The following is a 27,784-nucleotide window of genomic DNA, read 5'->3' on the forward strand; positions in this document are numbered from 1 at the left end:
GGAGGGGAGCATGGTGCCTTTGCTGGGCCACTGAATTAGACAGGCAGAGGAAAAGCTGCCATTTGCCTGTCATTGTCCTGATTTCCAAAGGAGGGGCGCGGGGGGGAAACCCATAAAGGAGAATCTGCTCCTCACCACCATCAATCCTGCAATTTAACTGAACTTTAGCAAAATATTTGCTGGGTTATGTAATAGGATGGATTACAACAGCGTGCCACATGGCTGAAAACTGCAGCTTTAACCCCTGGATGGATCAGTTTGTGATAGGTAAAGATAGGCAACCTCATGAGGTTGTGAGAATAGTCCAGCTCGGACAAAAGGCTAAAACACAGTTTGACAATCCATCTGGTAGAACTCCAAGTATCTGAGGCCACTTCTCTTCCTGATCTTCTTGGCTATGTGCAGCCTTTCTGTTTATCTCTTCACCTCTCCTCCTGAGCAGTCTCGGAGGGTTTCCTCCCATTCCCAAGGTGCCTCTTTCTCAGGCTTCCCACCCTTCCTAGCTGGCAAGGACCCCTTGGAGATGTTCAGTGTTGTCCATTATGTTCCAGCCACCCCTCCTGCAAGCAAAGTGTTGTTAATTACCTTAGTATTACCTTAATTCAGTGAACAGTTCCACGACTAGGAGCAGAGATGTGGTAGTTTGGGCTGCAGGGCACTTACAGAAACCAAGGCATGAACCCTACTATGGTCATAAGCCCCAAAGCCACCACCATGTCTGTTATGTGCATCAGCTGGATGAGTCTGCCACACTCCTGCTGGGATAAGCAGAGTGGCACCTTCGTTTTTCTGTGTCACTACAGCTTAGGCATCGGAGTGTCTTTGCATCTGATCAGCTATTATTTGGGCAGCACTTAAAAACCGGAGAAGCTGAGTATTGTAGCTAATTAGCTGAGCCAGAAAGACAGAAAGAATGTTTGAAACAGAAGAGAAAACAAACAAAGTCCTGGCAAGCGTTCAAAGGGAAGGCAGACTGGCTGCAGTTCCCCCGCTCAACATGCGGAGCAGCCCAGGAAGACTCCCTGAGCCATGGGCAAAGGGAGTCGGGCTTTGGGAAGACCTAAAACTGTGAAGGGCTCACATGGTGCGAGGCGGGGTTGGGAGCTGAAGCCGCCCCATCCGCCCCACCCTGGGATCTGGGCCCGTGAACCACCCAAAGCGCCTCATTCATCAGGGCAGGGACAGCTGTCAGCCGGGACGAGGAGACCAAGACCTGACCACGGCTTCCAGGTAGGAGCTCGCTTCTTGCAGCACATCTGCATGGCTTTGCCCGCTGCCTTGCAGGGTGTCCAGCAGCCGGGCAGGAGGGGAGGCACCTGGTGCCCTCAAGAAGATGCAGTTTCATACTTCTCTGAGCATGTGCCACATCAAGAGCTGCTACCTGTGTGTTAGGTCTTCTCTCTCTCTTTTCCCCATCTCCTGGGGTTTGAAAATCTTGCTGGATTTGTGCTAGGGAGATAAACTGGTTTTACTTCCCTTTTCCTTGTATTGCTGTCATGACAGAGGAACGTAGGTCCCCCCCCCCGTTCTGCCAGAGCAACCTGTGTGCTGCTGCAGCATTTACATTTGTGTTCTTTGCAAATGTCTGCAAAATAGAGAGTGGCAAGGAGCTTCTTGAAATGGTTATGAATCATTGAACTTAACTGGCACCCACCCAGGCCCCCAGATGGGAGAAGAGAAGCTTTTTCTAAGCCCTTCCCACATTCCTGTGCAAATAGAAGGGATGAATGATCACCAACCCCAATGCCAGACAGTTTTCTGGGCCAAACTCACACACAAGTCTAAGGAAGCCAAGGGGAACTGAAACTGGTGTAGCTCTCCCTTCCTTCCGCTTCTTGCAATGACTGTATTTCATATGTTCAAATCCTTCTGGGATTGCTTAGACTGACTTTGTGTAATTATTTTCATCCTTGGATTAAACAGGCCAAATATGTAAGCTGGATCTCAGCTTGCTGAGATCTTATTTTACACCATATTTTGTCCCTCTGGCATATATATATATTACACAGCAGCAGATTGGATTTGAGTAGTTTTTTCAGAATAAAAGTCTGTCTTTGCTTGAGGGTGTCAATTTTATAGTAATTCTTGCTGCTCTACCTTGTATGGGTACTTCAAAGGACCAGAGAAAAGTCTTAAACCAGGCATCAACCCACGCTGGCTGTCAGTAAACAGTCTGACACCTCTCCAGTCTTAGGGCATGCACAGATTTCTCAGGCTAGAGATTATGAGGTGGTGTGACTTGGTGCAAAACCATGAAACTACAACTTTATTTCTGTCCATCACTGCTTGCAATCACTGATTTGTAAAATGCATTTTTCAGCTACAGACCTCAGAGGGCTGTTTCCCACCAGACCCATGTCTCCAATACTTGATTCCTCCTTATTCCACAGAACAAATTCCACCTTCTTCTGCACTGCTGCCATCTGTACCCAAAGGGCTCAAGATGTTTCCATCATGCTCCTCACTGAATTCAGGTGAAGATGTAGTCTCCTTGGCCAAGCTTTGTCTAGGTCCAACCTGTACCTGAGCCTGATCCCTTCAGCAGGTATCGCAATAATGCCTGACATAGTTTTTGTCCACTGTCTCCTCTCTCCAGCTCTGCAGTTTGCAAGATTGTCCCAAGTTGATGCTGACCTGCCACCAACCCCTCCTGCCCCAGGAGATGGGTGCTCACTGTAGAGACATCTTCTGTCCCAAAACCAGAGACGTTTTAATGGGAACTAAACAGGGCCACTGAACAGAGATAAGAAAATCTTGCAGTGTTTGGGAAGGAGAGGCTGGTTCAGGCCCATCTGTCTCATGTTTGCTTTATCAGGAGCCCATACCCCACGGTCTCACCATCCTGGCTCTGGCACTGTTTTGGTCAGTCTGGTCTTCACAAAGTGACTGTTTCTTAAAATCCACAGGCTGTCTTGCTGGTAAGGTTCTAGGTAACTTCTGGCAGAACTGCTTTTTTTTTAAGAGATCACTGGAAGATGACTCTGGGGCTTGTGCTGCTGATTCCCAAACCTGTTCTGGTTCGTAGGCTCCCCAAGGGCTGTTCTGCAGTGCTGTTCTGTTCTAACTTGTTCCCTTCCTACCAGTGAAAAGCTCCCTTAGATTAAATAGTGTAAACTAAGAAAATGAAAGATTAATGCTGTACCTGAAACTAATCTCTTTTCCAAGCTGCCCTTAAGATAAGGTTTCTCTTCTGTGCAGTTATCCAGGATCAGTTCATCCATGCCCTTGCTCCTCTGTCTCCCAACCCTCGGTCCCCCTCTATCCGAGTTTACTGGAAAGTTAGGTGGGTGCTACAGAGTGCAAATAAACCTTCAAAGCTGCTGCTGGCATCTGCCCTCTCCCTCCTTCCTCCAAATCAGTGCAGGGAGTTAGATCTGCAGCTGGGTTGAGATTTAGGCATCTGAGAGGCTGTAAATAAAACATTGTTTAAACTTGTCTGCAACATCCATGGTTGTCTGGATTTGCTGATTGTGCACTAGGCTCACGCTCCTGTTTAAAAGTGAATTGATTGCCCTGTCTCATCTCTTCCTGGATGGCATGACTCATGTTAGAAACCTCCTCGTGGGTTACGAATAGCTTCATTATGGAGTGTGCACATACAACATCTTGATGCGCTCAGAGTTTGTGAGATGTGGCTAGATTTTCACAGAGACCACACATGATATGACAATAAAACTGACTGATCAGGCATTTGGGATGTTTCACCCCTTCATTCCTTTGCCAGTTTTAAAGGTTCAGGTTGTTGCTGAGGGACTTCCCATTGCCTCCAAGGGCTTCTGGTTTTCTGTGGTGCATGATGAATTTTGGACGTAGTGATGGTCAATGGGCCCTTCATTTGTTGCTGAAGGACCTTTAAGGAAGAAATTAAGAAGTTCAAAATTCAAGAGAAGAAATGAATTATTTTCCTCAGAGGAAAAGCCCATTTCTCTTTGTGTGAGAATTTATATCTGAATATAAACCATGTTTTATTTAATTTTTGCTGGGGAAGTTTTGCTGCTCAGCTGATGGATGAGGGTGCCTTTTCCACAAGGAGTGAGAGGGTGCTCAGGAAAGACAATTTGCAGCCTTTCTGCTGGGATTCCTTGGCAAAATGGACTACAGAAATAGTCTAAACCAGTGAAAGACGAGTCCAAGGCCACAGCACTGCGGTTGTGTTTCCAGAATTAGTCTTGGAGCTGAAAATGCTGGAAGCATTGTGGACACAACACAAGACAATCAGATCAAATCTGGTTAATTGTTGTTGTGTTGTTGGGTTTATGTGCTAGGCAAAATCTGCTCTGCCACCTTATCCCCACAGGGGTAGAATGTGACTGGACTTTGCTGTGCCATCTGGGAGCCCTGAAAGGGACCTGGGGAAACACATCTGGTGAAGGGAATCTCACCCAGGATGCATGGGCCATTTATACCCATGCATTTTTCAGGACTGAAAGACAAATATTGTTGTTAATGAGTTAAATTACTAGCCCCTGCCGTTGTACTTAATACTACAGAGCTACAGACCCACACCCAGTGAGGCCCATTTTCCACGCAGCATGAATCACTTGCTCGTTTTTTTTTTGTGCTCACTAGTTTCACATTTTCATTTTCCATTCCTCTGGCTTTCCTCATGTGGATGAATAATGGACCATTTATAATACATCAACAATATCAGAGCATACGATTACAGCTCCGCTCCGTGTAATCCCTTCAGAGGGTTCGCAGAGCCCGGCCGCGCTCTCTTTGTGCCGCAGATAAAACGCCTGCCGTGCGAAGCCACATCCTATTTCCACAAAGAAAACAGAAGGGGATGCCAGCCTGGCAGCTTCTCCCCTCTGCCACTCGAAATAGCTCTCAGGAGCTGAGTCATGAAGTGGAGCCCAGAATAACGGGCGATTCCTTCAACCCAGGGACAATAATCAGTTGTGTTAATAATTACAGAGGGAAATGGGCTTCAGGCAGCAGTTTATCAAAGGCATGCTGAACACTTCTATTGCTGCAGGTAAATGCCTGGGTAAACTTTCTTCAAATCCAACTAAATAAGGCTGTGTAAATGAGTTTATTCTGTTGCATTAGAGGCTGAGCCTGCTCCTACTGCACGTAGTGGTGATGACTCCAGTGGGTCTCGAGGACCGAGCCCACGCTGCTTGCCCATGGCTCTGCATGACCTGTGCTGGATGTCAGCACATTCAGCATCCTTATCTTTCATGGATGCTGCTTTCAGGATAACATACTTCTCTTCAGGCATCCAAAGATCTTCATTAAGGACTAACAGATCATCCTTAGGCATGTGACAGGTGCTAATTGCAGTTCTGCTCTTCTATTTCCTTATCACACATTTTCCTCTGTCATGTATTTCTTGAGTATTCAGAAGAGGAATCGTTTCCTGAAACCATGATTTTGAGTTTGGAAATCTGTAGGCTCAGTGCTGCTGATCTGAATGACTCCATACAGAGGATACAGTCAGCAGAAGATGATGAATCATGTGTCTATTCGGTGTGAAATGGGAAGCCTCCGCAGAGCTCCTTGTGAGCTGCCGCGTGCGTTTGTTGCCTGACTCACATTACTGAGAAACAAGGGCTGGGATGAAGCACGTGGGTCTGCCCAGGCAGGAGCCTGGTCCACGCAGGATCCTGCCACTGCCAGTGGGGCTCAGGGGGAGCTCAGGACTGTGTGAGTGAGAAGGGTCACGTAAGCCATGCCATAAGGAGCGTTGCAGCCCTCCCTTTCAGTTCCTTGAGCAAGAACTTAGCAGCAGCTGAAAAATGTGTTAAAAAGCTTTTGTCTTAACCATTCATCCTTAGAAATGCTGGTTTTAAATTAGAAACTTTTAAGGAGACTTTTCCCCATTTTTGTTTTAAAAAGGAAGGTGTTTAAACAAAGATAACATGTAATTCAGCTGATCAAGCATGAGGTAGAAAACAGCAAAGTTACATCCCCTCTCCCTTTTTGTTCCTGTTGTAATTTTTCTCCCTGGTCAACCTAGGTACTTCTTGGGATGCTTTTAATTAATAACATCATTTTAGAGAAATTCTTATTTGAAAAACAAGGTAAAGAAAAAGCCAAACTATCAGTACGTCTTGATTTCTCTTTCCAAATACCTCAATGAACATTGTGGTAAAACCTTTAAAGTCCAGTTCTCTACTCCCCAAATACTTCTAAAACCCCTTTTTAGGAAAAGTAGAAGTAAAATATCTGCTTCTTTACAAGCCAAGAAAGACTGCAAACACAAGTACTCATGTAAGTATTTTAAAATTCTTCATATTATAGAAGAATATGACTCACTGTTGATAGCGTTCAGCTTGCTGTGCTCCCAGAGAAAGGGCTCTTCTCTGCTCCCAACCACCTGTGGCTCTGCAGTCTTTCTTCTCAGCCCATGTCCCAGGAGTTTGCATCAGAAACTAAAACTACTTCTGCTGTTAAAACTCCCCAATATATATAAAACAACGTGAGTTATTTGCTCTCATTTCATTGATCCCTATCTATGGGCAAACGCAGCCAGAACCAACACAGCACATGGTGCTGTGCCAGGCTGAACAGCAAATTTGTTTACCATTAGCATCATTATCAAATTAAGAGGAATTAAGAGGGCTTGTTCGTTCAACCAAGTGGCTGGCAGCTGAACTCAAAGACATTAGCACAGTGGTGGGGAAAGGTTTTTTCATTATGTGGCTGGTACCAGGGCTCCTTCCTTCTTTCCACACCACCCACAAATGCTACCTTGCTACTGAGAACTTCATCAGAAATGGAAGAAACCCTGTTCATGCTGGTCAAGCTGATTTTCTCTGCCAGCAGCGTCAGATACAGTTTAGATTCAGTTTCTGGAAGTGTATCAAGGAGTCAGGCAGTGTCAGTGCTAACCAGTTGTACTCTTCTCCATCACCAGCCTGCTGAAAGGCAACAGGAGATATTTCTCACTCTGACTGAGGTCAGTTCCTGTTCCCACAACTGTACAGAGAAAGAAAAGTTGGGAACAAACCATTAAAGGTGTCAACCTTGCTCCCATTAAAGTTGAAGGCAAAACTCAGTTGATTTCAGTGACAGCAAACAGGATGAAAAGGCCTGAATCTACAAAGCACAGAACGCTAAGGTGGATGTGCTGAGAGCCTTCATGACCAGAGATTTTACTACAGCTTTGAGGATGCTGAGAACAGCACAGGATGAAGCCAAGGTTGCACCACAAATGCCTGGTGGAAGAAGCAGTTTTTTGCTTACTCCCTCTTGGCTGCTGCTTCCCACAGGCTGCCTTTCTGGGCCATCAGCGAGCCAGTTCAGCTGAGTAAGCTGAAGTTCAGAAGTCAGATAACTGTGCCCATTATCTGATTTTATTTACCTTGTAATTCTGGCTTTTCCCTTTCCAAGGGAAGGCTTATGTGTAATGGGATGCAGGGCTTTGAGGTGAATTTCGTGTTGCTGGAAAATCAATCTCAGACCTGTAGGGAAGCAGGAGACCTTGCAGACCCAGATGGAATTAACCAAATGTATTTCCAGCTCTCACAGATGTTGTTTACACAGCGCAAGCCAGTTCAGAGCCGTGAATGGTATATTTAAAACAAGGTCCTCTAACATTTGGATCCACCCCATCACTGGACTTAACAGATACTTGATGCTGATCTAGTGACTCACTTCATTAAGAAATAAACCCTGCTGTGTTGCCAACCTTCGATGGCAAACAGTGAGCCCCATTGTCATCTGCTGAGTCTTTCTCTGTCCCAGCCCACACGCCCTGAAGTTGCACACCCAGTCACAGGCACAGCAGCAGCACTGAGCCTGTTTTTCCATGGCCATGTGTACCAGCCACGGGCACACAGCAAACCCCTGTGTGTGTGGGAAATCCCCGTGCTCCCTGCACACGCCTGCAATGAAGGGAAATAACAGGGTGATCATTTGTGATCTGGAGGTGCAAGACAGGAACTTGCCTGCTCCCAGTTTGAGGGAGTTCCTCCTCTTTTTCCCATTCACCTGGGCTTCCTGCTTGTGCTCCAGGGCAGCATGTGCCAGCTCCTGCCCACAGAGCAGGGCACAATGCAAGTAATCTGATAACAGGCAGTATTCAAGATGCATGAAAGAGCCCAGGTTAAATCAGTCTCACAAAGAAGTCGCTGTAAGACCTGCAGCCCTGTCCCCAGAGCCACTGCTGGCAAACAGCCCTTTTCTGAGGCAGGCTGCACGGGTGCAGCCAGGTCTCTGTGTCAGTATTTATTTACACCCCTTGCACCACTGATCCCAGGTTTCACTGGGATGCTGGAGCCGGGAGACAGGGATTGTTTCTGTGCAGGTCCCAGTTACTCCTTTATCTGCTCCTCTTCAGCAAATGTACTGATGGTTCACTAAATGCCACGGAAACCCCAGGGCACATAGTGAGATCATCTGCCAGCACTTTTTTATTTTAAGATTTTTGTTTAAGAACTGTTTTTAAGGCCTTGAGTGGAAAAAAAGGAGGAGGGAAAAAAAACCAAGGGAAGGTTCACTGAGAACAGTTTCTACAACCGGAAATAGACTTGTCATAAGCTCTGTCCATTCCAAGCTCCCCAAAAAGCAAGAGTTGATACCCCTCCACACAGTGACTAGTAAAAAGGAAAAGTTAAAAAAGTCATAGTGAAGTAACCAAAATGTGTTTTGTTGTAACAACTGAAACCTTTTGCTTTTTCCAATGTCGTCTGACCTACTACATGAGATGTTTATACTTGCTTTTTATCAGGGCTTGCTTTTTTTCTGTCAGATCCAGAAGCACAAGTGGCAACATCCTTTAGCTTTCAATTTGATAGAAAAAAAAAAGTGTCTCAATCAAATGCAACAAATGTCCCACAAAGATTCTTAAAAGTATCATGCTCTTCAGAAATACCTGAGGCAGTAGGCAGTAGCTCAGAAATACAGAGCTGGTGAATGCTGTATTCACAGTCTGGCAGGCTTTTTTTCCCCTGAATTTCCAAACCGTAGACTTGGTGATAACTGGGAATACCAAAACTGCAGCAAAGACAGTAGGGCAGCATAATGACACTGCAAAAAGTGAAATCATTTGTTTCAAATCCTTATTTTTTCAGATGCTTGAACCTTGCCTCCTAATACAAGGGTGTTATTCATGGGTAGTTAACACCTATCTTTCCAGCTTGAAAAAATGCTTTTGTTCCCACGGTGTTGCCTACTTCTCACTAATATTCACTTCTCAGGGAGGAGCCGGGTTCTGCTTTCTATCCAATAGCATAGGTTTTGAAATAGTAAAGTAAGGATGGTCCAAGGTCGGCAGCTCTGACATCCAATTGAGCGGAATGTTAAAACCAGCAGCAAAGGGATTGGGATGGTTGGGGGGAACATGGAGCAAATATTAACTTTTAATTAAAGCCCTCTGCAGCACACAGTCTAGAGACAGACCTCTGCCAGGGGACCATGGTTTTCTGCAATTCCTGCACGGGCCTTAGCAATTATAGCAGTTTTCCCCCAGGTCCGTGGCCATGGCTGCATTGCCCCTTAGTCTGCCTGGCTCCTTTTTTCTGGTTTGTTCTGTCCAAGCTATTTTGGCTGCAGAAGGTCAATGCCAGCACTGTTAGGGCCAGTGGAAATGCATCTGGGGGACAAAGGGAGATGGAGCATACGCCCCCGGACGAAGTAAAAGAAACTGTCCAGAGTGAATTAGTTTCCTTTTTCTTCTCCTCCTGTTAGTGAAAGGATTGGTCTTGGAAATGTCTTATTTTGTTTCATTTCTACATAATGCTTTCTCTGTTGTTGTTGGGGTTTTTATTTATGCTGGTTGCACATCAGCTTCCTCTTTTTGTTTTTCATCAGCAAGAGCATTAACCACTAAAATGAAAAAAAACCCCAAAATTTAGGAATCCTGGGAAAGAATATTTGACTTTCTGAAAACACACAACTTTTCCCTGGGTTTGTATGGGCTATTTTCCCTCGAGTTTGGCTTTTACTGCTCCTTCCTTGGATACCGTGAAGTTGACACTTGTTTATCTTCACAAAGGAGAAATGTATTATGATACCAAATACTAGCAGTTACAGCTTGTTGTTGGTAGAACCTACTAAGAGCAGGAAGACACTGGAGCCTCTTTTGAGTAACTTATCAGAAGAAAAGGTCATAAAGAACACAGGCCCAGTCTATTTAGAGGACAGATTCCAGTTAGGTTACAAGATACGTGAATGATATCCATTCATTATTTTTTTGGGAGGGGTATTCATCTGAATTGACTAACTTCAGGATGAGGTCTTTGAGTCCAACACCATGGCTTCTTAAAAGAGGCAGTGATGAAACCTCATTTCCATACCTGTCTCTCTCTCTGTTTATGAGGTTGTATGCCTACCTGCAGCTGGAAGACCTTTTGCAAGAAAGAATCTTGAAGTTAATCAATCAACTTAATGGCTTATATATTGCAAAAGAGAAGGAATTCGGAGGAATTTTGTGCATCTGGCTGACATACCTTTTTAGTTCAAACTAAATTATTGTAAAATATATAAATATATACATTTCAATGTCTTAACAAAATGTGGAGTCATGGAAACCAAAGCATAGGAGATGTCTGTAAATTGGTGATTAATGTTATATTTATCTTCTTCTGGGCTTGACCTGAGAGTTGGTGACCTGCTCCCTCCACAGCCATCTATTCATTCCTCTTGTTGCTAGTCTGAGATTCTGTTCCATTTACTCCTCTACATCTTCTGTTCACACTGATCTTGGTTTTCCCTTCATCTGTCTTTCTTTTATGGTTCCTCCTCTTGGAAGCCCATTTCTCTTCTGAATTGTGCTGACAAGTTCACTTTCTGTAGCTGGTCTTCTCTGCCACCCAGCCTTGTCTACGTGAGGAAGTTGGTGGCCTCATATTTTTCACCCAGGTATCTAAAGATTAGTCATTGCTAAAAAAGAAAAAAGAAGATAAATGATTGTTCTTGTATCCTCCATAGCAAACAGCAGAAATTCCTGGTTCAGAGTAGGCTTTGCTATAATCTCAGTGAACATTTTGCCTCCCTCTTTTTGAACCAAAAAACCCACAAGAAAATTCCTATTGTTTTTTCATCTCATTTCTGAATTATTAGTAATTCTGCACACCCTTATGTACAGGTCTAACATCAGTCCTTTCACAGGTCTGGGTGTGGATGACACCAATAAAAGAAAGCTTGTGTCATTCGATTGTGTGTTCCCAGCCTTACCTGTGAACTGAGTAAAGAAAACAAAGTTGTCATACAAGGAATTTGGAAACGGGGTTAAAGGTGGGATCGAGCAACGTGAGATACAGTGGTACTCCTTGGCAAGGCAGTAGAGCAGAGAGGAACTTCCAATATTGCTTCAGCATAATTCAAAGAGTTTATCTTTTAATATTTAGATGCCTATCAAGAAGAGCAAACACAAGGGCTATTTGGAGCGTGCCCACTTTGTTCATTTGAAGGATTGGAAATTTTCAGCTTTGCAGCACTTTTCTAATAGCTTGGTAGATGAGTGGTGGATTCCATAACTATTTAAAAACAAACCAAGTCAGCATTCTGCATTTATGCCAGTCAAATAATTTGACAGTCACAGAACTCCACCACACTGGCTGACAAGAGGGAAGATTTGAAGTTATGTGGGGATAAATCTCCAATGTAGGGGTTGCACTCACTGGTGTTACAGCAGCTGGGCACTCCTCAGACATCAGGGCTTGCCCATTCAGAGATGGACCTGGAAAAACTCCAGTGACAATGAACGTAGATTTCCCAATTCCTTGAAAAAGAATATAGTCATTTCTTCCAGGTTTATGGAAAACCAGTTGGCTTCTCTCGACTTAGTCAGGTTTTGTCTCATGTGGGCTTTAAAAATCTGGAGAGATTAGAACAAGGCCCATCAATATATTCAGCAAAGGCAGCTGGAATCAAGCACTGAGTGGGGACCAAGCACGCTGCTGCTGTTACACCGCGCTCGGTGGCTGCTGGAGGGCTGCGGCCTGCTGCGCTGGCCTGGGAGGCAGGGGCCGGATTTCTGCATCCAAATGAGCTGCCTCTGCAACAAACCACGGTGTCAGGTTGGACTTCTGGTTTGCATGTCTGTTTTTAAAAATGTGTGTTGTTTGTCAGGGTCTTGTTGCAGGACGGTTCAGAAAGGTTGGGCCTCAGTGTAGTCTCAAGGACTGAGCATAGAAATGGGGGTGGCAGCAGAGCGAGCCCCAAACTAGCTAAGATTGGAGATGTCTCGCTCCATTCCCAGCATTCAGTTCACTGTCTGTCCTGTTGCTACCCATGCCTCAGAAGACTTCTGTTCCTCCTGGTTGCCTTCATCCTTGAGGCAGCTGTGGCAGGTCTTGCTTGAAATACGTCGCCTTGTGGAGTCTCACATCCCTTGTGCTGATGCAGTCTCATCACCTCCTTCACTGCCATACCTCCCTGCATTGGCTGCAGCCAGCACAGCTTTTCTTTCTTGATGTGGATGCCACACTCACAAGAAGATAGAGGTTGCATATGAACTACAGAGTGCCTGACATAGCATCTGTATTAATTATATATGATTAGGTATATAGTGCATAATTACACATTACATATTACTTTAATGCATATACAATATAATAACATAATAAAAATGCATATTACCTGACACAGTATCCAGTTCATATGCAGATAAACTGTGCAAATTAGTCAGATACAATTACACATAGCATTTCTAAATTATGCTATGTAGGTGATCTTATATAATTAATAGATAGTACATAATTAGCTACAATAGAAAGCACTAATTACACAAAAAATCATTACAGGATTTGCTTTAATATAAATACTGAGCTCTGTCAGATCCTAGTTTTCACAAATGCCTGAGTTAAGCACCCATGAAGGATGGAAGCAGAGCTATACTCTAATTTTGCTGTGAAATTTCCACATGCCTTTTGTATAAATTGTGGATGCCCGTTCCAAAGTTGGCTCCAGAAATCTGACATCTACATAACTGCAGGTACTGAACTGTGTTCAGAGCCAACAGCATAAAAATCCCTGGCACAACAACTGCCCAAACATGAAATGAGGCTGCTCTGTAAACACAGGGGTGTTCCTTTGGTTGGTGTGTTTTTAACCTGGTCACATTCTGCTCTGGCAGAGCAGAACATGCAGAGCAATTGCAGGATGTGTCCAGGGCTGTTTACGTGTTGTTTGCATTTTGCACCCTCTCACATCTATCTGACAGTATGCAAACGAGCAGCCAGGAACTTCTGTGGAACAAGGAAGCCCCAAACAAAACCTGTTGCTGTGACTTTTTAAAGCTTCAGAGGATGGGTGGGAATCTTCAGAGAGGGAGGAATCAGCAGTGTTGTGAATTTCCTTCCTTTGCAGGGGGTGGAGAAATAGAAACAGGTGAGAGGAGGGGCTGAGAATTTTAATAAATCAATTTCTGCTGGCACTGAGAGGCTTTCTTCATGGGTACCAGGGCACACTGCAAAGGCAGCAGTGAGCACACCGGCACTCCCATGCTGCGAGCCACAGTAACACTTCATGTGCCATAGAGTCTGTCAGCTCAGCATTACGGGCTTTTTGGGAAAGATTTAAACACCTGACTAAAAACAACAAGGAGAAATTAACTTAAAGATGACACTAGAGCAGCCTTGAAACCCACGTGAACCGTGCTGTTGTGACAGCCTGCATCCTGTGTGTGTGCACGCTTGCATGAGGATTTACCAATACGTATACTGTTAATTACCCACTTCTGTCCTGAAGCAAGGCTGGGAATGAATTTCAGGAAAGGAGATGTTTGTTTTGCACGGGCGCCCACATCCCATATACTTTGGGTCCTGAGGAAGTTGCCCCGTACCTCCACCCTGTGTACGCTCGTGCCTGTAGCTGTAGGCGGTAAGCGGGGAGAAGCCACGGAGCTTACAGAAAGCCCATGTAGCCCCTGTTCCTGGGCATCCCCCCGCATGGAAAGCCTGTCCAGCAACAAGCCCGGGCTCTATCTGCTGCTCCCGCCTCTGCTGAAGCCGTACAGCTGTTGTCTTAGTAGAGAAAGGGATTGGATTTCACAGGCTGTGTGATCTGCGACAGCGCTCTTTGGCTTGGGGATAGCAACAAGCCTCACCCAGGCTTAGCCATCCCCTTTCTGCCCGTAGAGGAACGCCCCGCTTGACATAGAAGGAAAATTGTTTGCTGAATTTCTGCACAGCCCTCCTTCCAATTGCTGGAGAGAGAGGGGGAGTGAGAAAGAGAGAGAGTTTAAGGCAGCTCTGCACTGGTGTTCTGGGCTATTTCAACTTCAGGGCAACTTTAGAGAACTTCAATTATTTTTGGTAAGTTTGTGGGGTTTTTTTTAAACAAAACCCTCTCTTTCTCTTTCTCTCTTTCTTCCTTTTCAAGCTCTGATGCAGAATGCACAAGTTTGCAGTATATGATGGGCTTTAAAAATTGCAGAGAGATGTGGGTGTGTGTTTCGCGTCCTTTGATACAGAAACTGGACACTCTGATTATAAAGACATAATGTTCCCAGCTGCTGTGCTTGATAAGCAAAGCCTGAAGATGCTGTGAGATAAGCAATACCACTGGGGGGAAATATGGCCAGAAGTACAGCCGAGGTGCATCCCACCTGGGGTAAATCTTTGGCTCTTTCTCGTGTATGGGAAGTAAGATCAGGAATGAACAAATGAATTCAGCCTGCTAAAAAGTTTCTGATCCACATTTTTTATGCAGGGGTTTTGAGCTTGTGCACTAAGCCTCCCAAAGCTTTCCGAGGGTTCTCAGTCCTATACACACCCTTCCATTCAGTAATCTCTATTCCACATCTTGCAGGGGTTTTTTCCTTACTTCCTCTGTCTGTATACTTAACCCATCGTATGATCTCAAAGATAGTGAAACTCTCTTTTGTAGTACAAAGAGCCTGTCCCACTTGTTGCAATGAATTGCAAGATGCAAATTGCAATTTACTTACAGTGAAGTTGGTTTCTGATGAATATGAGCTTTCTGTTACTAGTTTTCCCCATAGTTATCTTTGGGGTTTTTATATATCTCTGCTTCTACAAGAGGAATTCTATTTGTGTGGACATTATATCTCAATAGATACCATTTGCAATATATATATATTTAATAATACCTGGGCTTGGCACTGGGATCTCTGTAAATTAATCATATTTGAGACTAAGGTTAATCTTGAAGCATTTAAAAAGCAGATCCATAACTTTGTCAGTAGAAGTGGAATCCTGCGTGAGTTCACTGTGAGGCTGCTGAGGGTAGTTCACAAGGTGATAGGAAATATTCTGGGTAAAATTATTCTGCCCACCTGTCTAAGCTTTCTTAATATGTTTCCAAACGCATGAATACAGGTGGTCAGAAACAGGATTTGTATCTGCAGCCACCTGTAGAGAGAATGCAAAGTGCATGTTCTTAAAGCTTTGATAGAAAAGACAAAAACCATTGCCCACATGAGAGAAAACACCAAAAGTCTACCCCTCTACAATAGAAATAATAATTCTTCTTCATGATTTATAAAGCAAGAAGCAGAAAAGTTTGGAAAGTGACTCTTAAGAGATACCTGGCTTATGATCACCTGTGGCATGCACGAGGGAAAACTACCAAGTATTGCCTTGCTATATCTCTTACTTAAAAAATCTATAAGTAATTTTGCAGAACTTAGCAAATCAGAGGAAAAACAGTTTATGATAGCCAATATACTTCCAAATTCTACCCTAACTTAGGTCAAAAACCCAGCATGAAGAAGTTTCAGACGTTTTACAGCACAGGAAAGCATACAACATCTCAGAATTTATCGGCTTTTATTAGCTAAGTTTAAAAATGATAAGTGTGACTGGAAATTTTAATTGCAGTAACTCCATAACAATGGAATTAACAATAACTCCTCAGCAATACACTGAAAACTGTAAATCTGTGCCAGGCACTCTGCCGTGCTGACATGTTCCGTGATGGCTGTAGCTTTTCTGTGGAAGCATGCAGATTTGTTAGCTAAAATCGCATTTGACTATCTTTGGTGTGGCACTCTCGTAAAGTAAACTCTACTATTAGATTACGAGGCTTGTGTAAATCTCCGACTGAAGTTGGTTTGACTCTAGTCAGTGCTCATAAGCAATCCATCCAGGATGGCTGCCTTCCAACCTCCTCTACAGCGGGTGTTAACGTCTTTTCAGTCGGATGGGGCCACGGTAACTTCTAGCACTGATTCAGCAGGGGTTTGGGGATGGCACGTATTTTCTGCTTTTAATTGTCTTGGACACTTAATCTGTATTCACAACTATGAGGTCAACATGCCTCTATTCACTTTTGGCTGGACTTGAAGCTCATCACTGAAACAAAATCCAGCGGTGTGTAATACATGGTCAGGGGAATAGCTATGATCTGAGTTAACCTCACGTTGACTTCAGTGGGTTCAGTGTCCTATGCTTGGTGTGAAGAGGCCATGCTCGGAGGCACCCTTCTCTGGGAAGCCATGCCAGCAGCTTCACAGCCTACTCAATGTTGTCAGTGTGAGTGGAGGGAGTAGGATATACAGCTTTGGGATCTTACTGAAGTATTGTGTCCCCTGTGAAGCCACAGGAATGTATATTCCTTTGGTTTGAAATTCTAAAGACGCATAGAGCTCTGGGTTGGGGTTTTTTTTCTTGAGTTTTTTTCTGCTAGGGCAAAGAAATCAGTTTTATTCTATGATAGTGTAAAACACCCATGTATTTAAGCAAGATTTTTTTTCCAGGATTCTTCACATCAGGAGACCTAAATAATCAGAATATAAGGCAGTGTTTTTGAAAGGTGTGCAAGTTACTGTCTTATATTCTAAGTAAATATTTGAGTAAATAGATTCAGTCTATTTTTTACATCTAGGGATTTTTGCATTCCATGATGTCCCTCACATCAGGGAGCAGCAAAGTATTCACTGAAAAAAATCAGAGTTTCCACCTCTGGAAAAGCATCTCAGTGTGTTTCTGGGTTCCATGTTGCAGGCTCAATCCAAACCAGTAAGGCTGCAGAAGGCCTCAACGTTATCCTTGCTTTGAGCAAGGAGGGGACCTGGCTCTCCACACCAGCACAGGCAGATCGAGCAAGGGCGAGTTTTTCTTTCAGGCAGTTTGCCATGTCCCTGAGCCCTTGTGCACTAAAAACATGTTTTCCTGACAACATCATCCAACAACTACTGCCTTTCCTGCTTCCCTTAGCTATAACTTCCAGTCTGCCTAGCAGGCTTTTCCCTCCAAAGCCAAGTGGTGGAGCAGCGCCAAGTGACGTAGGGGATTCAGCTCCTGTCAGAGCTGAGATTAAACCCTGTGGAGACTGGGGTGCCTTCTCTCCACATGCCACAGAAATAAGGGAAACGCCTTTGTGTCAAGGAAGATCCTTTGGCTGTCCCACAGCGGTGCCTAGCCCCAGTGCAGGAGGATTAGGGCTGCACCTAGGGAAACTTGCTTAATCCATGTGTTTGCTCATCTCACTCCAGATTTTAAGGCCAAAGTTGAAATTCATTATTTTATATTGGAAAACAAAACTTCAGGCTAGGAGAGGACCTTTCATGTACTAAATACTTCCAACTAACATTTTTGCTTCCTGAAAAGAGGCAGTAAGTGGCCACATATCTGGAAGTATCTGCTGACTTACTGCAGAGAAGTACAGGTCTGCAGTTTTTGATCAGAGAAGGGGAACCCATAGGTTCACCATTCAGACCTGGCCAAACGTGTAGTCCAGAGTGTCTGGAACAAGTCCAAATATGTTAAGGTGATTATGGCATGTAAATAACAGCCCAAATCCCAGGAAAATTTCACGGAGCAGGAATGTGAATGCCTGAAGAAGAACAGGCACCAAGCCCACTTCATCTGCCCAATAAAGATAGCAGTATCTTCAGAGGGCAAAGTTATCTGTTTTTCAAAAACACAAACAAGGTGATAAGGTTTATATGATTTCCAAGCCTGCTGATAAATGCTCCGATCTCCAAAGACATAGTAACTGTTCTTCACTGCTGGGCAAATGTTATTTCTTCTCTGTAGTTAACAGAACAAACACCACTTGATTTTGATAGCGGTGGGCAGTGCCTGACATTCACAGAGCCCAGGGAGCAGCTGTTATCCATGCAGCCATCTGATTTTAAATACCTTTCTACCTGCCCACTGAACTCCCAGCTCTCTCTCCTTGCAGAGTGGGGCATTTGCAGCCTCAGTTGACCAGTGGTGAGCACCAAAGGTTTTGAGCTGAACCTGTTTCTTCCCATTTCTGCAAGTCCTGGCTAAGTAGTCTAGTAACAGAGTACAGATATAAAATCTTCCACCTAGCAGTGAGTCCTGAGAGCTCACGTATTTTACTAGTCCAACTATTGTTAGTTTTTCCTAAGTATCCCATACTCCCTACCAGCCCTAGAAAGCTAATGTCATTCCTCTTTCCACAGGTCACCTCCTCATTTTCTTCCTGTGTGGTTTGTCCCAGCATCCATCCCTTTGACTGTCAGCCAGGCACAATGCTCCACTTTGCCCTCAAAATAAGCAGATGCAGGAGCCTTTCTTTTCCTTGCCTCACGTCATTCTCATTTTAATCCAATGAACCTGCCTTAGCAGAATGACTTGAAAGAACTACCTGAATTCCAAAATGGAAATTTTTAGCATGAAGCAGAAACTCAGAGGACATGCATGGTGGAGGGGGGGTGGGGTGGGGAATGAGAGTTTGGTGGTGAATGGGATAATTATTTTACACAGGAAAACTACTTCAACTGATGTTTGCATTATATTCTGAAGGGGGAAAATGTCTAATTGGGATTAAGCATCATTATTTTGAAAAATAGTGAGAAATCAGCTTTATGTGACCCTCAGAGAGGTTAGCAGCTCTCCCACAGATCACATAAGCATCCAAAAGCATGGGGGCTTTTATGTTTGTTTGCAATGTATGTGTGTCCTTATTAGAAGGTATAGGAGCCAAAGATCTGTGAAACTATCATGAGAAAGCTACTGGTTTCAATTCCTGACATACCCTGGTGTGAGCTGAGCTTCCCTTACTTCTGCTTCTAGAATCAGCCGAAAGCAAATAATTTACAAGAGCACAAATATGTCATTAAGCATTCCCCAAATATTTTCACGTATGTCAGAGCTGATCTGATTTATGTTTTAGTGAAAGGTTACACTGATTTTTCTATGAACTATGTCCTCACACTCCTTAAGGTTGACTTTTTCACATAAGAGGTTTGATTATGAGAAAAATTATTTGTGCAACAAATAGCTGAGGGAACTCGGTGCCTAATTAAAGTAACCAGTTAGTCAGAGCCCATTTGGGAGGCAAACTGGGCACTTTCACATGAGAATGACTACGTGTGGCATTTGAATTCGTGGTGATGGATGGCTACAAAGGCAAATGATGCTAAATTACTAATCAAGCTTCCTGCAAACAGGCAGTGCAGCAGTGGTTGTGAAGGGCAAGAGGACCTTAGGCTCTGCTATCACTGTCTTCTTTTGGGGCATGTGTTGGACTAGAAAATTATTGACTGTGCAAGTGGTGTAAACCAGACTTTTGAAAGGCATTTCACACACAGCTATTTATAAGGGACATTTCAGTGATTTACGGAGCTGGATGGAAGGAGTCATACACACACACACACCACCTCCCCCCCTCCACCCCAGCCCTGAACTGTTATGAAAGGAAAACATTTAGTAATGGCACCGTGATCTTACGTCTATATTTGGATTATATATCCATAGTGGATCTAACAACTGCTTCAGTCAGTCTAAGAGGAATATGTGAATGAACTGCTTTGGATAGAGAGAGTAGGAGAAATCATACTTTTCTTTTTAAAATTATCCTTCCTCAGAGACTAAAAAGAAGCTTTTGGATAACTGTTATGCCAGGAAAGTTCATCACAGAGATTAGGGAATTAATCACATAATTATAATGTATACATTGCATGCTTCACCAGCCAAATTCAATTCACCAACCTTATTTGTTCTAAATAAAACTTAGAATAAGCCTAGTACTTGCAGATAAGCTCAAGAAAGACTGTAATTTCTTCTAAATATACCAGCTTGTTTCTTAGAAAGAAAACAGGGTGCTCAGTACATGTGACAATGAATGACCCCTGGGTCTCACAGTAAGGAAATCACAGCAGTGGTCAGGAGTCTCTGAGGAGCCCAACCAAACTCTCCACAGTGCATTTTCCTAGGTGCTTTACTGTGTGCTTCCCCCTCCTTCTCTCCCATTCTCCCTTTTTCTGCTTTGCTACCGTGGATAAACAGTCCCAGTCCTGCAGAACCACTCACATCCTGGCCAGCCCTAGTCCATGGGGCTCATCCCAGAGATCTGGAACACTGTCTTCTGCTTTGCTACTAAGCTTAGCAGGACAGGGAGTGTGTGTGTCAACCTCAATGCCCGGGGTATGTCGATTCAGAGCACAGGCTGCTCAGAGAGTCCTAGAAAATCAGTGTTCTAGGACATCAGGGTCTCAGCAGCTGTAGGTGGGGTAATCCAGTAGCCTAGAGGTTGGTTGGAGGGCAGCAGTGAGTGTTTCATCGCTTCAGGGCCAGCACCCATAGCTACGTGTGTCAGCACCATTTACTGTACAGCCAGTCGGTGCCTGCCATGGTGATGTCCCTGTAAACCTACAGCACCTTGCCATAGGAATGCAGAAATGTCTTCTTCAGTTAAAAAAAATTAGGCAGTCCTGCTCTTTCAGCACAGGACCGTGGCTTGCTCAGGAGACAACTGCACAGCACAGCAGTGAGGAAGGCTGCGGCGAGCAGATGGCAGAGCAGATGGGTCGATGGTTTAGCAGGTGGAGTGTTTACATCCAGGCAAATGGTGCTCAGCCTGGCAGCACGACGCTGGCAGGGGTGTTCAGGGCGCTCAGCACTGGAGAGACACAAGGTGCTCTGAAACAGGGGGGCTGGAGTAGCTGAGTCACATTAGCTTGTTGGATATGGACCACAGTTGACAGCAAAGCTCAGGCAGGAAAACCTGTGGAAAAAACCCTTATTTCCTATTTTCAGTTTCTAGAGGCTTTTTTCTGAAGACAAGTTTGAATTTGTGCAGTGCCCAGGAAGGAGAATTGCAACAACCTGAAGTTCTTTGCAGGCTGGTATCTCTGGGGTCAGGCTGCCCAGCAGAGTCAGTGCTGAGAGTAGACACCCTGTCAGAAAGGCAGGTTTGGGAGCTGAGGACCCCACCACACAGCCCGCTGCCAGTGCCTCAGTGAGGCTGCCTAAAGGTGCCTGCAAACCCTCAAAATGCAGTGATGGAATCAAAGACAACCTGTGAGCAGGGACAAAAGCAAATGACAGGAAAAGAAAACTAATGATTTGGGATTATTTCTCAAGGGCACTGCGCAAGCAGCCAGCAGAGCTTCCCCTCCAGCCCCCCTCCCCTCGCCCCCATCCAGCCACACAACAGGAAAGCCAGTGTGGGTGAGACAACACCAGCAGCAAAACCCCTTCCTCATCCCAGTGGGCAACCACAACCTTTCCAGCCCAGGGGGAACACCACGTAGGTGTTGCATCAGGCTCAGGCGCTGCAGAGCTGTGTTGGCACGTAAGCAGTGAGACACACGGCAGTCCTGGCAGTGGGCAGGGGGGTTGCAGTGTTTCTGGCTGACAGCTGCCCCCACCATTCTCAGCTGTGTTTTGTAATTTATTTGCACTCCTTTGTGTTTGGGGCTTATTGCTGGTTCACGTTCAGTCTCTGCTCTGCTTTGAAAAATGGGAATGGGAGCCAGCAGATCTCCACCCTGCCATGTGATAGGGAAGCAGCGCTGTTGCAATGCTCTCCCAAGTTGTGACATGCTTTGAAAATTGGTCTTCTGCCAGCAGCCCTCCGTGTGGGGGAGCTGCAGGTAAATTGAGGGGCTGTGTGAACACCTCTCCACTGTCACACTGTTATTTCATGCCCTGGGCTAACCGAAGTCAAGCCCCCCGGCAGCACACGCAGATACAGCCCATGAGCTGGGGCTTGGGGCTTTCATTTGCACCAGAGCAAAGAGGGGGCAAAAGAGGTATGAAAAGCCATGAAGATTTTTTTCCTTCCCACAAATAAGGGAGAGGAGGGAGGGAAAACCACCATCCTCTAATCCAAAACAGGAGCCGGCTGTCACACCAGCGCAAACAGACCACTCTAACTCCTCCACTAACTGTTCCTGTGAGGAGACAGAGATGGACTGCGATAAAGTTTTGGCTCCCAGACACACTTGGAGCTACGTGCAAGGCCAGCTAGAGCCTGTGCACTCAAGAGAAAGAGAGCTGGGACTTGCTAAGCTGGCACTGACAAATGGCAGCAAGGAGCAATGTCCTTAACCTGGCTGCAATAGCTCCGAGGAGGAGTGAGGGTTTCATGCCTTGCAGAGACTGTGCAGAAGGCAGTGCCTCTGGGATGGAGGCACTCAAATCGCTCAGACTCACTGTTGTTGCACAAAAATGGCACAACCCAGCCACATTTGTCAAGCCTTACTGTCATTTATTGCTGCTGCAGCCTGATGGCAGGTTAAGGTTCCCACTGTGTGAAGTGATATATAGCCACCTACCCGGATGTGCCTCGGAGGGCTTAGGAGCTTTGTGTCAAGCAAGTCAAGCAAAACAGAGGTGGCAGTAAGGAGGAAACAGTGGAAACAGCTTTATAGAGAGAGAAGGAAGGCTTTTTTGGGGCTGCGTTTTGGTTTGTTTTATTGTCTAGAAGATCTCAGAAACTCTCAGTCGTAATAAATTCCTGTTGGCTGGAGCAAAGCTGTGGATGCAGTTACCCAACAATCGGGTTCATGCCAAGTGCTCATGGTGGAGGCACACAGTACAACCAAGCATGAGTACTGACTGCAATCTCACCATGAGTAGGGCCCCGTGGAGGGGCAGAGGCCTCTACTTGGAGACCTGAAAGCAAAATCTTGCTCTGAAAATGTGTGTTTGTTTTCTAGTCAAGAAAACTGAGGGAGCCCTGCAAAGAGGAGTTAAGTATTTTAGGCAACCTGCAGCTGCTAAAGTTTTTGTTCTCACTGTCATGCCCCTCAGGCATTTGGAAGAGAGAAGGATCCAATGTGCAATGCTGCATTTCTTTTATAACTTCTGTCCAGCTCCTCTGATGTACCCTTTGGTAGCCAGAGCAACACATCGGCAGTGGAGTTACAGCAATAGCAGCACAACACCTACAACTCCAGATGGATTTTGATGATGACAGGCAGGAAAAATAGAGTGGCATTTGCCTTGAGGGTGGAAAAAAAAGGCAAGTAAGACTGTGCTCAACCTCTCAGAGACCTGGACTCACCTTGGGCTGACAGCAGTAAGGATGTTTTGCTGACAGGAGATGACGTATTGTCATGGAAATAAGCTTTGCATTGCTGTTGGAAAATACGTGGGAGTGGCCTTCCACACAGACACCATTAGACAGCTTAATGATCAAACCTTAGCTATTTGGACAGTCAACTCACAAAACAAGTTAATGGACAGTTAATGCTAATTAGGCATCATTCTTTAAGCGGACCTGAGCGGGTTCAATGCTAGAAACAAGAACCATTCTGACAGACCTTCCTGCCCTTCAGCACAATAAAAAGGTGTAGAAGCTTGTTAATCCATACTTAGAAGACTCATGACTTTTTAATAGCAGTACATCTGTGAAGCTCCCAGGCTGCAGGGAATGCCACAGCCTGCTGGTAGCAGGAGGTAGCTCTGGCCAGGGCTGTGTGTGGTGCAAACAGATAGGGGATCTCAGCTGAGCAGCACAGCCTCAAGATGAGGTGGATGTGCTCAAAGACAAAATAGAAAGACTCATGAGCATTAGGGAGGCTGAGATGGAGATAGACCAGTGGAGGCAGGCTTTGTCCTGCCAGCAGTGGAAACAAGAGCACCCAGCAGGTAGCATCCAGGTTCAAAGCAACCCTGTATCCTGTGGAATGAGAAGAGCCAGAAAATGAATACTTGGCTCTGAATGTGGTGGGAGGAGCAAAACTTTGGGTTCTTTGACAATGGGTTGGCTCATGCATCACCAGGCTTACTGTCTGGGGATGGGGAGCATCAAGGGGCAGAAGGTTACTGTCAAGCTAGTAGGGCTCATTACTAGAGCTTTAAACTAGATGCCAATGAGAAGAGGGACAGCACCAGACTTGATGGAAAAGAGCCTGGGAATGGCACTCCAGTTACTGAGACCTCTGGTCTGCCACCTTAGTAGACAAGGGGGATAGTATTTTAACTCTGAGTAGAAATGCAATTATTACTGATGGGCTAGGTAGCTTAACCAGCTATCACTCGGGTGGCAAGACTCCCCTTAGGAGTGTAACAAGATCAATAGCCCAGCTGAAGTGCATCTACACCAAATAAGGTACTTAGAGATTGGTTTAGTAGAGGACAGGTGATCTTAAAGGTCTTTTCCAACCTAGTCATTCTGTGATCCTGTGGTATACATAATCTGTATCTATACACAAGTAATGTGTGTTTAGGTGAGTTTTGCTATGATAGCCCAGTTGTCAAAGAAATAACTTTTATTTGTCCATTAGGGCTGGATTCAATAGAAATGTTGGCTGGCTTCACTGCTAGCCTTGGAAACCATCAGAGAATTCAAGGCTCAGGCAGTCAGATGCCTGCTTTAATTTCTATTGACAAAGGAAAAGGAGGGATGAGTAAATGTAAAACGTTTCCTTCCAGCATTGAGCTAAGAGAGGCAGCGTGGTGGAGGGAGGAGGTGGAATCCAGGACATCTGGGTTGTATTTATTGCTGGCTCTGCTGCCAACTTGCTTTGTGACTCTGTGTGAGTCAGTTTTTTGCTTTTCTACCTTACTTTCTGTGATGCAGGGAGAGCTCACCAGCTTTCACATGGTGCTCTGGGCAGGTGCAGGGACTTTCTTGGTGACCACAGCCAAATGCTGCAGTGGCCAAGCCAGCATATCCATATGCACAGAGCAATGCTGTCTGTATGATAGATACCCAGAGGGTACAAGGGGGGTGGCTATGCCCCTTGACAGCCCAAAGAGAAAAATGCTCACTTCATAGTGTGAAGTGTCTGCATAAATGCATCTCTCTAGGTACTAGTAACCAGCACCTTCTGCCACCACAGATCGGAAAGTCATTCAGAACAGGAGCTGAGTTGGCAACATCTTTCACCTGTACTTATGATTTATTTTTTGCTCCACTTGCAGGGAAGAACAGTTGGGTTTTGGGAAAAGAGGCAGCTATTTTGAAATGGTCTTTGTACACTGTTTCCCGTACCCAAAACTGTTTTCAGGCTCTCAGTGTGGAGGAAATAAGCCTGGCAGCTTTTTTATTTTCTATAAGATGCCTTCTCTGCCAACTTTGAAGGACTGAAAAAGCGTGTGAAAGCAGAGAGAGTTATATATGGCCTTCTGCCTGTCACCAGCAATTGCTGTGTAGCCCAGAGTAATATTTGTTCTAGCTGGAAAACTTCTGCCTGTATCTTTTTTTGTCTTTATTTTTGACTTTATACAACACTGACCTCTTAATGCCACTTGCTGTATGCATCAATGGGGTTAATGGCTAATCTGAAAAAATGCTTACATTTTTTTCTAAAAGTACTTATTCTTCCAAGGGTGCAGGCATGATTAGTGTGCACAGTGAGGTGTGCTCTGCTGGATATTACAAGATAGAATCCAAGCTGATCTCAGCCCATATCACAGTCTGAGTTTGCAAGATGAACGTGATATGGCATGCCATACATTGGTTTCATTGAGGCCAATGGAAATCTTGCTTGAGTAGCCACAGAATTAAATCTCAGTGCTTCAAGATTTGGCGCTGTGCTATGATCTGCAAATTTTTGTGAGCTTCCATGTATGGCACTGTCCTGTTTCACCTACTGACAAATCAAGATGTGTTGCATGAACAGCCCTTGGAAGTACCTGGGACACTACAGCTTAGTCAGACCTCCCTCTCTACAAAGCTGGGTATGACCTCAAGACTCTCTGCTGAGAGTTGAGATAGATGATGGAAGAGCTTGCCCTGAATTGTGCACAGCACAAATGTAAGAAATATAGAATGGTTTGGGTTGGAAGGGACCTTAAAGATCAAGTTCTAAACCCCTGCCATGTGCAGGGACACTGTTCCCTAGACCAGGCTGCTCAAGACCCCATCCAACTCAGCCTTAAACCTCCAGGGAGAGGGCATCCACCACCTCCCTGGACAACCTGGTCCAGAATAGGGATGTAATGTTCAGTCTAGAGCCAGAGAAATGAATATTAATAGAAAACAGTGTTAGAAACTGATCTATATTTAGTCACTATACAGCAATACTACCTTTTTTTCTTTCTTACCCATGAAGTAAAGAGGTTATTAAGTATAACATGGCAACACTGACCGAAATTGTGCCTGACATGATGTAGCTTTGTTGCAAGCCATCCTAGTTTAGGAATCACTTTAGCTGTATTGATTTTTCCCTCCTCTGCAGGGTGCACAATGTATTCTTCTTCCCTCAGTAACGTATTTGGCAACTGCAATCAGTCAAGTGAAGTGGGGTACAGGACACCTGGAGTCAACCTCTGATTTGGTGGGTGGGGTGGTCACATCACCTCTCTGCCTCCCACTGTCCATCTGTCCATCCTCTCCCTCTGGCTCTCCCCTGAATTTGACAGGAAGATCTTTGGGGCCGGCATTGTTCCCCACTGTGTATTTGCACAGCATAATGAGGTGTCAGTCTTGGGACAGGCTTTTGGAAACTACCAAAGTATAAATTGCAATCAAAGTTATTTAAGTGAATACCAGTGTCCTGGGTGTCAGGGCAGAGTGTAAAGGTGATCTCGAGTAAAGTGTTTTTCATGTTTTAGTGTGATCCAAAGCTTCTCCAGACTTCAGAGTCTTAAATCCATCCTTTAATACACAGCCAGGACTTCTGCAATGCACTCTAGTCCTGCACACACAACTTTGCAATGCGAAAGAAAAGTTGTACTTGAATCATTGTGGGTTAAAGCCGGTTATTCCCACAGTTCCTATTTCCTGATGTTTTCCACTCATGATGTTCACTGTAATGTTCATAGTAATTCATGCCAAAAAAGGTGTTTCCTATCATGTTCTCCTCACATTGTGTGTTGTGGTTGCTGCTTTTTTTTTTTTTTATTCCATATTTTCAATCCCCAGAGAGCTAAGGTTAGTCATAAACACGCTTTTGGCTATCAGATTCATGTGTGGTTTGCTATAGCAACAAACAAAAGCATTAGTCAGAAACTGGCATGAAGCTATAAACACATATTTTTTGGTGATATTACCCAGAGTTAGCTTAATTTATGTGGTACGCTGTTGCCACAGAACTGCATTGTACTTAAGACTATTATGCTTGTTTAATAGGAACTTGATAGAAAACCCAGAGAAATAGGTAAGTCTGTTAAGGGATGTTGTCATCTGAAGATCGCAAGCCAGATACTGCTATTGCACTGCTGTAAATCCCACTGAACCCTTTCTGAATAAGTATTTAGACCAGAGTACAACATCTGAATCTGTATCTGTTGAATAAGAGGAAAATGATCATAAAGCAAATAAACACTCGCTTTGCCTTTCCTGGTTTGCACCTCTGTAATTTTACTGCACCAAAAGGATTAGAGGTGGGCACTGTCAGATTGCAGGAGATGGTGTAAATTCACTGCCAGTGCTCTTGGGAAACACTCTCTGCAGCATGGTGGGGAAGAGTGAGGCTTAGGTAAAGGCAGATTCTCTCCAGATGTGCCGATGCAGCACTGGGAAGGTGCAGTTCTTGCAGAGCCTGTGTCTGCCCAGACCAGCTGGGGATGGGCAGCAGCAGTTTGTGCAGCAAGTACTGGCTTCCCTGGGGAGCTGGTTTGGTCTGTATGGCATTAGGTGAAATCCCACAGCTAGGCAGCTACTAGCCCCCAGGCAGTTAGTTTAAAGCTTCCCCCGAAGGCTCTTACAGAAGTGATTTTTGCCTAGGCAGAGGAGGCACATTCCTGTTAGTGCTTTACTCCAACCATTTGTCTTC

The 27,784-nt window shown here is 44.8% G+C and overlaps 1 protein-coding gene across 1 annotated transcript in view; it reads left to right on the top strand.

The window, feature by feature from the left end:
• Positions 1–9,558: 9,558 nt before the first annotated feature.
• The window catches only part of AHNAK2 (AHNAK nucleoprotein 2), a gene marked incomplete at its 5' end in the record, with an annotated part of 56,912 nt that continues 38,686 nt past the window's right edge, over positions 9,559–27,784 (top strand). Inside the window, 2 exons of the mRNA XM_084270701.1 lie at positions 9,559–9,582; positions 14,189–14,207. Coding sequence (XP_084126827.1) covers positions 9,559–9,582; positions 14,189–14,207 — 43 coding nt within the window. The remainder of the gene's footprint in view (positions 9,583–14,188; positions 14,208–27,784) is intronic.

This window comes from Gallinula chloropus (assembly GCF_964237585.1).
Source record: "Gallinula chloropus genome assembly, chromosome: 14".
Classification (NCBI taxonomy): domain Eukaryota; kingdom Metazoa; phylum Chordata; class Aves; order Gruiformes; family Rallidae; genus Gallinula; species Gallinula chloropus.